The sequence below is a fragment of the Primulina tabacum genome, chromosome 16, assembly GCF_025594145.1.
Source record: "Primulina tabacum isolate GXHZ01 chromosome 16, ASM2559414v2, whole genome shotgun sequence".
Lineage (NCBI taxonomy): Eukaryota > Viridiplantae > Streptophyta > Magnoliopsida > Lamiales > Gesneriaceae > Primulina > Primulina tabacum.
This window is the reverse complement of record NC_134565.1, coordinates 34,333,992-34,344,228: the sequence shown is the minus strand read 5'-3', so window position 1 is coordinate 34,344,228 and position 10,237 is coordinate 34,333,992. Positions and strand designations below refer to the sequence as shown.

General features: G+C 37.3%; 2 protein-coding genes across 8 annotated transcripts; one reads left to right on the top strand and one right to left on the bottom strand.

The window, feature by feature from the left end:
- Positions 1-426: 426 nt before the first annotated feature.
- LOC142528951 (E3 ubiquitin-protein ligase HAKAI homolog) lies at positions 427-4,043 on the top strand. Of its 4 annotated transcripts, none has more exons than XM_075634257.1 (5): positions 427-611; positions 1,323-1,630; positions 2,370-2,428; positions 2,664-3,157; positions 3,234-4,043. In XM_075634257.1, the coding sequence occupies exons 2-5, from the start codon at positions 1,379-1,381 to the stop codon at positions 3,764-3,766; spliced, it is 1,338 nt and encodes a 445-aa protein (XP_075490372.1). In that variant the 5' UTR covers positions 427-611; positions 1,323-1,378; the 3' UTR covers positions 3,767-4,043. The 4 variants fall into 4 exon arrangements, with proteins under 4 accessions (XP_075490372.1, XP_075490369.1, XP_075490371.1 ...); XM_075634254.1 differs by having other exon boundaries at positions 3,231-4,043; XM_075634256.1 differs by having other exon boundaries at positions 439-611; positions 1,359-1,630; positions 3,231-4,043.
- Positions 4,044-4,518: 475 nt separating this feature from the next.
- Positions 4,519-6,945, bottom strand: LOC142529163 (reticulon-like protein B12). Of its 4 annotated transcripts, none has more exons than XM_075634607.1 (6): positions 6,798-6,945; positions 6,382-6,715; positions 6,177-6,282; positions 6,001-6,055; positions 4,878-5,091; positions 4,519-4,797 (listed from the first exon to the last, which is right to left on the bottom strand). In XM_075634607.1, the coding sequence occupies exons 2-6, from the start codon at positions 6,419-6,421 to the stop codon at positions 4,688-4,690; spliced, it is 525 nt and encodes a 174-aa protein (XP_075490722.1). In that variant the 5' UTR covers positions 6,422-6,715; positions 6,798-6,945; the 3' UTR covers positions 4,519-4,687. The 4 variants fall into 4 exon arrangements, with proteins under 4 accessions (XP_075490722.1, XP_075490720.1, XP_075490721.1 ...); XM_075634605.1 differs by having other exon boundaries at positions 6,604-6,715; XM_075634606.1 differs by having other exon boundaries at positions 6,610-6,715.
- Positions 6,946-10,237: the final 3,292 nt, after the last annotated feature.

The following is a 10,237-nucleotide window of genomic DNA, read 5'->3' as shown; positions in this document are numbered from 1 at the left end:
AGTTTACGTGACTGCACTATTTTTTCCTTACTATGGTTTTTATCCCAATGAGTTTTTTCTAGTAAGATTTTTAACGAGGCTGTACAAAAACATGTAATGAAGACAATCATTATATAAGGGTTGAAATTATTGAATATTGAAAATAAGAGTTGTAAATATTGAAAATTAGTGTATGATGATGTATGTAATGATATATTTATTTTTAGATTATTTTCAAAGAAATTCTATAAATAGGTCTCTCAATTTGTGAAGAAAAAATACAATTGAGTGGCGAAAATTTTATAAAATATATAATTTAATATATTTTATAAATTTGATATTTTTCCTTTTTATCCTAAATTTTCTTTTATCATTATTATAATTTTAACGTTTTCAATTGTTGTGTGGCGGATTTGGCTCTCTGTTTGTTCCAGGCCAAACTATTTATAGAACCCAGGCCCATAACTGGTCCAGTTAGAAAGCCGGAACCGAGTCACCGACCACCAAATCTTCCGTCTCTAATGGTATCAAGGGTTTTAGCGCGATTAACAATTCGATTCTAGATTTGGAATCTATGTCAAGGCTCTGTTTCTGAATGTCGTGGATGCACGAATTTGAACTCCAGTGACGTCGTAATTCTCTATTTATCATATTCTCGCTGCTTTATGTTTTTGGTTATCTTTGCATTTCCGCCATGAAATTAGGAAATCTGGAGCTTTACCTGTATTTGTTTGGAAGAAATACGGAATATGATGTTTTCATGAAGTTTTGTTTACTCAACTGCGATGGATTGTATTGCGAATTTTGTTTTTCTCGTGTCTAACTCCAAAATCAGATTTTTATCGCGTGGTTTGTGTCACGTTTTGTAATCTTTTTTTCCCATGGGAGGGAGATACTGGTAAACTACCTATCCGGGGTACTGAACCATGATAAATGTGGCATGGTCTGACAATTTTTCTTTGAAATTGGAAAATGGGCAGTTTTCGCATGTTTTTTTTTTCAGTTAGGAAGTAGTTTGCGGTCAGTCTGCTTGCCATGAGAACATGATATTTTTTCACTTCTCAATAGAGTTCTATTTTTAGGAAATTATGAGGATTTTAGTAGGATGTCGTGTTTATGACTGATCAGGTTTATGTATGGCCAACTTATCGTGTTGTTTCTTGTTGATTTTTTTATTAACTATGCCTATTCCTTGTGTGATATTAAGTCTTTATTGTCAGATTCAGCATATTTGCTTATGTTGTTCATGCATTGTGAATTAATCCTAGGCTGATATGCAGCTCAAACATGTAGTAATGCAATCGTTCTTTCTGTTTCTGAAACTGGGAAAAACTTTTTCGCAGGAAGATAGAGGAATAATGATTTTTTTTTAATTAAAGCTACATAATAGCTCAGAAAGATGCTGCAGATTCGACTGACCAAACCAGCTAGTGAAAGTGGTGGAAGTGCGAAACCCACCCCAGCTGACAATATCAGAGTTGCATGCCCGGATCATCTTGTTTTAGCAGATCTTCCTGTAGCCAAGAGCCTTGGTTCCGCAAGTGCTTCAGCTGTCATCAAGACTGTTGGCCGCAGGTCTCGCCGCCAGCTTGGTGAGCGTGTTCATTTCTGTGTCAGATGTGATTTCCCTATCGCTATATATGGGCGTCTGGTAAGTAGTGCATAGAAGTTCTTACTCGCAGTGCAATTTCACGGTTTTCTCCTCTGTTTTTTCACTCGATAAACTATATTGCTTGGTAGTCTATTTTCAATAAGAGAATGTGTCTTGAGGACGTGGAATAATTATTCTGTTACACATACATATTTTTTTACCACTTCAACAAATGTGATGCCTGTACGTACATCTGTGTTATTGTCATCACTCTGAGCATTAACCCTCAATTTTTGTGGACTTGTGGTCTCAATAAATTACACCAAGAAAGAAAATCTGAAAAGTTTTTGCTGCATCACTCTCACACTCCCTCATTCGTTGTGTCTCGTGCTTGTCACCGTTGGCCCAAGTGTGATGGAAACTTTTGTTTCATTGATATTATTCACTTGAGGTTCCGCAATGAGCCAATTACAAGTAATACTAGAACATATTTGGAGTATCTTATAGGGGATTATAAATTTGATGGATCGTTTTTTCATCAGTTGTACCATGGTTTAGTTCTAGAGAAGATCAGAGTTATCTATTTATTATTCTCATTACAATGCATGCTTGTTGCATGGGCAATGGTGTTTCAGCATTTTTATTCCCAGTATGGATTTTTATGCTTGTCTTTTCATTCCAGGGTTTTTTTCCTCATTGAAGCCATTTGATTTACACCTTTTATGTTTCATCTATTTGCTTGCAACTTTATCTTCCCCATCTTTGTGTTTTAGAAATTAACAATCTTATGTTATGGCAGAGCCCCTGTGAACATGCATTTTGTCTGGACTGTGCTAGGAGTGATTCTCTTTGTTACCTGTAAGAAAAGTTTATATGACCTTTTTTTTTATATTTTGGTATACTGATGTGACATGTTGTCTTGTTCCATTTGCTTATGGTCTTCCAGAGTTTGTACTTGTCCAATAAAAGATTTATGATATTGATGATAGTGGGAGAGGGATGCTGCAATATGGACTTGAATTTGATTATTTGTGACCATACTTTTTACTTTAGTTCACTTTGGTTTACTGCGATAATTTTCCTTGGTATGCAGCTGTGATGAACGCATTCAAAAGATTCAGACAATTAAAATGATGGAAGGAATCTTCATTTGTGCAGCTCCTCATTGTCTCAAGTCTTTCTTGAAGAAAACTGAATTTGAGTCGCACATAAATGAAATCCATGCTGACCTTCTTCATCCACACAAGGAAAAGGAAGGAAATGAGTCAGAAGCTACAAGTGCCAGAAAACCTTTGGCCTCAGATTCTACAGTTCAAGCACCCCTAAGGTCAGTATTTTCTTCAAGTTCAAATCTTCAGGCTCATGACCACGAGGACAAAAGCCAACGACCCCAATCCAGAGATCCGCCACCTCTAAGACCTAATATGCATCCAATGTCATCGCCACATTTTCCTGGAAAAGTCCCAAATAACCCGTCAGAGCAACAGCATGTTAGTAATCAATCCCAAGTTTTTGACAGAGCTGCCTCCCAGATCCATTTTCCTCAACAAACCATTGATCTGCAGGGCGGTCTGAGGCAAGATTCAGGTCAGTTGATATAGTGGAAACAAAAAGGTTTTATCCTTGTCAACTATAATTTCTATCCACCTAATTTTTGCAGCAGCAACCAATCAAAACCCAGTCTTACCTGCCCCACAATTTGGCTATTCTCCTTATGTATCTGATGGAATGCAGCAGTTCTTTGGTGCTCCATATGATGGGGTGAGGCCAGGTGCCATGCCTGAAGCTGGATCAGATCAAGGTACATTGTTAGGTTTCCCACCTGGTCCTGCTGGACCCATGAATTTTGCACAAAACTATCCCCAGCCATGGAATTTGGGAATGGTTTCTGGCCCTTTGGATTCTCCTCTTGTTGCCCAAGGAGCTACAGATGGTTTCGTGAACGTGTCTGATCCTCAAGGACGAGGATTCTATCAGGGTGATTATGGACAGAATGTGGCCGCGGCCAACAAACCTATGGAACGGAGGCCCCAAACCTTGCCACTTCCACCACCACGTCCATCTTCTCTATTTTCTTCCCACTTATCTCAACTAAAACAAGGGTGGTCATACCCTAATGATGGAAACCGTGATGCGCCACCAGGCTTTGGTTGGCAGAATGAGGGACGTGACAACTTCGGAGGTGGCCCGGATTAGGCGTTTTTCTTTCCACTGTTGGTTTGCTAAAATTTCCTTCAACTGATAATTTGATTTGACATACAATCGTTGTATGATTAGGTTTGTTTTGAGATGACGTGTAAAACAAAGGAGTGAGATTTCCAGAGTGTTTTGGATCAGTTGTGTTTGGCTTTGGTATCATTTAAGTATTTTTAGAAAAATTATGCTCCATGTAATATTTCTATGGTGAAAACTTGGAAATATTGATGAACCGGAAAATATGTAACATCCCTTAAAAGAATCATTTTCCCCTTTTTCCTCGAATTTTTTTAGGAAACGATTGACACGAAAAAATGTAGTGGGCTAGAAACCTGACCCAGTTTGGAAACATTTACTTTAAAATACTTTCAAATGTTTTACTTTTATTGAAAAGAAAGAAGCATTTCTAAAAATATTGTTTTCCAAGGCATTAAATTGTAAGTTCTGAATTATGAATTTTAGCTGAACTTTGTCTGAATTGAGTATGTTATAGATAATACAGATTAGGCTGAGGCAATGCCCGCACCTAATTTGGTTAGACCCACGGTGATTGCTCCACTAGGTGTCCTCAGCATTTTCCATGTAGATGTGATGCCGCTGACATGCAGGAATTTAGTTTAGATAGCACCATTCCAGATAAATGACGCAATGCTCACTCAGTTATTCTTTATTCTTAGTTTGAAAACAAAGAGTCGATCTTCTTTAAGTGTTGGAAGTTTAGCAATCCAAAATGGAGTAAATAATAGGAAACGTTAAGCCAAATAAAATCAATTGAAACAAAAGTAAAATGAGATAGTATGCGGAAAAACAAAAGGCAAAACCCAAAAAAAAAAGGGTCAAAAAATAGTTTAAACTATGATCCATCAACTCAATTTCTTCTTTTCCAGAATCCATTTATGAATCTTGGCAATGTATTCTTCCTTAAATCTTATATACAACTCCAGCAGTTTCCTGTATCCAACTAGAGCACGTGACTATATGTCTTTCATATCTTTCATAAAGTGCTGGAACTGTAAGACCAAGAATAAGGCCTGCCCACAATACAACAAGAATTAAGGCTAATGAACCAAGAAATGCCGACGAAACATATAATGACTTCTTTTGGTCTTACTCGTGTAACCCAATGCAAGGAAATCGATTAGACCCACAACCACGGAGATTATAAACAGACAAAGACCAACTTTGATGAACATTCTTGAGTTCCGTCCTAGGGCGATATCTTCAGATGCTGAAAGCACCGCATTTGCACATTCACGAATGAAAGTTGCTGCCTCATTTACCATTTCTTCAGATAGATGCAAATGGGGTAGAGGTGGTGCAGGTCTCTGTCTCAAATTATTTGAGGGGATTGTTAAAGAAACAAAAAAAACAGTAGTTGAAATTTCAATGATGGGCTGTTTGTAATTCACAGATTATACCATTTGAAAAGAGAAAGTGAAGTTTTATCATACAACTCTGATGGTATAATAGGATTGTAAAAGAGAACGAAGATTGAGATGTAACGCAAAATTCACACATGAAGCCCGGAAACTAGAAGTTATGTACCGACTAGAACCTTTATACAAATTCAAATCTCAATTTTATGGTTTGCAGGACATACATCTTTATTTTCTTACATCTTATTGTCTTAATATGAGATGCGTGGCAAGTATATACACAGTACAATAGAAGGAATGACATAGCACAAGAAACGTGGATGAGGCATATCACAGCCCGAGAATCATTCCACCCATTTTATCGATCATCAAATTATTTGATTGCTGTTCTCGGGCTTTAGTACCTTCATCCTTCCATTTTCTGTTTCCTTTGTCTCTATGTTTGTTGTATATACAGTTTAGTTTATTTCTTTTTGTTTTCTGTTAGCAAAATACATGATATAATATATATCCACTTCTACATGATGAAAATTTAGCAACTGAGTTGTGGTGGCATGCACTTCAGACAAATAAGAAAATACGCATCATATTTCATCCTGTTTTTCGTCTCTTGGGGATAAACAATCATGCTCACATTACATATTTTCCATCAGGCACTCATTCCATCTATGTTTTCATCATCTCAGAAAATCCAAATTCAGTTGGTTTGACAATTCAGTATAAGCTTTCAAGTTCAGTTAACTTATAACTTCAACAAAAGAAAGAATAAGAGGGAACTCAAGAGTGTTGGAGGACCCTTAGAAATGTCCAAGCATCAACAACTTAAGCGAGGGAAAAACGATAAAATAATGAACTCACCGAAAGTTCTGCCTCTCCACCCCAAAAATCAGGCCTCCTAATACGTTGGCAGTAGCTGCAATGGCAGACAATATCATTTGAGTTGAATTAAAATGAACAAGAAGAAGACCATAACTTGGAAAAGTCAAGTCCAACAGAAAGCAAAATTTTTACGTCAACCAAATTGAAGGGCTCACCGTCTCAAAGGTTCCTCAACAATTATTGCAATCAATGCCTCTTCATATTGATGCCGTTCGTTGCCATTGACACAGATGATCTCTTCGACAGCCATCCATAAATCATCTGCCACCCATAGAGAGTTTTGATTAGATGATTGCCAAAAGCTTATACAATTAAATGAAACAGGATATTGTAATGGTTTCATCAGCATATATGCAAAACCTGAAGAATTGCATTTGATCCCTGAATTAACATCAAGCATTTGCTGTGAAATGGAGGACACCACCGACAGTACAATAATGCAAAAATCACAACCATGACACAATAAAAAGATAACACACGTTTAGATTTCGGATGGCCGCCTTCAAGCATCTTAATCACAATCTATAACTCGAGAAAGAATAAAATGACATTTCTTTTAAAAAAGAACTTCAGCATTCATACATAGACCTGCATTTTCCCTCTCTTCGAGGGAAGTGAGTGGAAACTGAAGGAACAGAAGAAGTAGAGATTTCGAAGTCGATGATTCCGAGCTTGAGTTGCTGGAGAATGTCATCTGCCCGGTAGAACCCCAAAATTGTCAGATGCGGCTGAGATTTGAAACGCATGATACATACAGAGAATATCTGGGAGCTTACCATTGGAGGAACTTTCCGCCATTCAACCACAACCACGAGAGTTCGACGAAATGCGTCTTCGATGATCCACACAGTAACTCCAGCTACTCACCGGCCGTCTCCCATTTTTAATTACATGGACCGGGGTCTCCAGTCCCGGATCCTCCTTTTAATTTTTGTTTATTTGTTTTATAAATTTCGAAATAAGTTAATAATAATATTATTAGAAATGTAATAAACAACCGTGCTAACCAATTAAAAACAATAAAATTTGTCGGGTCAAATTATTATTATATAATATTTATGTTGTTGTATAATTTAAAATATTAAAATTAATTTTTTTTTTCAAGAAATATTTTTAATAAATAAAAAGTTTGGATAAATTAAGTGTGAGTCGGACAATTGAGCAAGATGAGTAGGGGCCAATTAAAAAAATAGGATAGGACAGGAAGGATTTAAAAAACAAGGAGTCTGACTTTTTTTAAAAAAAAAAAGAAGTTGACTTTTGATTAGTAAATTAAACCTTAATTAACCTTATAACTTTTTAAATTAATTGTTGTCTTCTCTTTCTTCTCATTTGACGCACATTTTTCCCAATTATCAGCTTCCCAAATTTAAAGAACTCATTTACCCCATCTACCTCTTCCGCGATACATTAAATCGAAATTGACACTGTTGTTGCTCAGGTGCTGTTGCGCTCATTCCTCATATCCAGATCTAAATCTACTCCCGCATATGTTGCCCCCATTCTTCTGTATTTGAAGACCAATTCGTCTCTATTTGAAAAATACAGTAAGTTTGCTCCATTTTCTTTGAACCAGTTCATTGTTTTCTTCATTTCATGCAGCTATCGACCAAAATTAAGATGAATAATTTGTGTGGTTCATTGTTTTTTCGTCGACCAAAATTGATCAAAATTAAAATGAAGAATATTTTCCAACCAAAATTAAGTTGGTCGATCAAAAAGCTTTCTGGTCCACCAAAGAAAATTTTTTCATGGTCGACCACACTCTTAATGGTCGACCAAGTTGTTGTGTTTGCCGGGTCGACCGTGATCATCTTGGTCGACCCGACATAATTTCTTGGTCGACCAACTAATTTTTGGTCGACCATGTGTGTAATTTTTTTTTGTTATTAAATCATTTTGCTCATTATAATTATCATATTTGTTTGTGCACTTTTTAGATATGCCAACCGTTATTGTTGTTCATTTTGATGGGAAATGAGAAGTGACAGAGTGGCTGGTTTATAAATGGAATCCAGGGGCCAATGCAAAGTTTGTTGCTATTCCAGTGGATGATGATATTTGTTATTTTGAAAATTTAAAAAGTGAACTGTATAGAGCTGGGAAAGTAGAAGACACTGCCAACTTGAGGTTGAGTTATCTTCTAGATTTGCCGTGCAACATTCAACCAATTTATATAGAGAATGACCATGATTTGAAAGCATATCTGTATCTTGGTTGTCCGAGAAGTAGGCCAGTGCTTCAAATTGAAATTGAATGTGTTGCTTCTTTTGATAATGTGCACGGATATGGTATTGATGAAAACAATTGCAATATTAACGAACAGAGTCATTTTGATGATTATTTTCACTTGAATATTGTTTCTGTGGATCGTAATAATAGCAGTGATTTTTTCGACGAAGCGCATAATGTGGATGCCATGCATGTGGATCGTAGTAACACATTCGACGAAGCGCATAATGCGGATGCCCTGCATGTGGATCGTAGTAACACAGACGAGTTATATGACGAAGCACGTAATGATGCAATTGAGATCGAGGCAAATTTGGTTCAAAGCAATGACGCAAATTTGGATGCGGATGTGGATATTGATAATGACACGTTTTCATTCACGGATGGTTCAAACTTGTTTGTTGGTCAAGAGTTTCCAAACCGAGAAGCGGTGAAAAAAGAGCTAATTAGAATAAGTTTGGAAGCTTGCTTTGAATTTGAGACGGTTAAAAGTAGCCAAAAGGTGTACGCCGTAAAATGTGTAGTGTCTGATTGTAAGTGAAGAATCTGGACCTCTTTGATTAAGAATGATTCACGTGCATTCTCCGTTAGAACATATTGCAATACACATACATGTGGTTTGACTGGGAGACGAAAGAGAATCCGTGGAGTGAGTTCTGCTGTTATTCGTGATATGTTAGTGGATAATTTCCAAGGTCATCCAATGCCAATGGTACCAAAAGCGGTGATGGCGATGATGCGCAATAGTATGAATGCTGATATATCATACTACAAGGCTTGGAAAGGGAAAGAACTAGCAGACAATATGTTGAAAGGTGATCCTACGCAGAGTTTTACTAAATTGAGTTGTTATTTGCACATGGTTGAGCAGATGAATCGAGGAAGCATAACAGACATATTTGTCGACGAGGAAAATCGATTCAAGTATATGTTTCTTGCTTTTGGTGCATGCGTTAGAGGATATCGAAGTATGCGAAAAGTTGTATCAATTGATGGTACGTGGTTGAAGGGCAAGTATAATGGTGTTTTACTGGTGGCATCGGCACAAGATGGAAATTATCACCAATATCCTTTGGCGTGGGGAATCGTAGATGTCGAGTGTACTTCTTCGTGGAGTTGGTTTTTAACGAAGTTGTTAGAAGTAGTACCTGACGAGGATGAATTGGTGATAATTTCTGACAGGCATCAGGGGATCATTAATGCGGTTTCTACTGTCTATAGAAATGCGCATCATGGTCATTGTACGTGGCATTTATCCCAAAACATGAAGACTAGATGCAAAAAGAAGGGTGCAACCGAAATATTTTTGCACATTGCTAAAATTTATAAAACTTTCGAGTTTGATATTGCATACAATGATTTTAGAAATAGATATCCTGAGGCAGCGCAATATTTGGACGAGAGAGACTCACTTGATAGATGGACTCGAGCGTATTGTCCGAAGACCCGTTACAATATTATGACGACAAACGGGGTTGAGTCGATCAATGCTAGACTACTTGAAGAAAGGAAGCTGCCAATCATTGCACTCTTAGATTCTTTGCAGAAACTGGCCTCATCTTGGTTTGCCCGATATCGCCACGCATCAATTGCAAGTAACACTAACTTGACCCCTACGATCGAGGGGATTCTTCGTAGCAGGTTCACAGATGCCCAATGAATGCAAGTTTTTGAATTAGGACGTCTGGATTTTGATGTTAGGAGTCGTGGACATTCGGCCATAGTGGAACTCGAATCAAAAAGATGCACATGTCGAGTTTTTGATATTGATAGAATCCCATGTGCTCATGCCATCGCAGCTAGTTGGTTAGCGAAGATTGATTTATACGATATGTGTTCAGAGTACTATTCTACAATGTCATGGTGCATGGCTTACTCAGAGACTGTGTATCCCGTTCCGGAAGAAAATGAATGGCCACGCAACGTTAATTTTCCATTGGTGTTGCCTCCTTTGTTAGAGAAGAGAGTTGGCAGAAGAAAACAA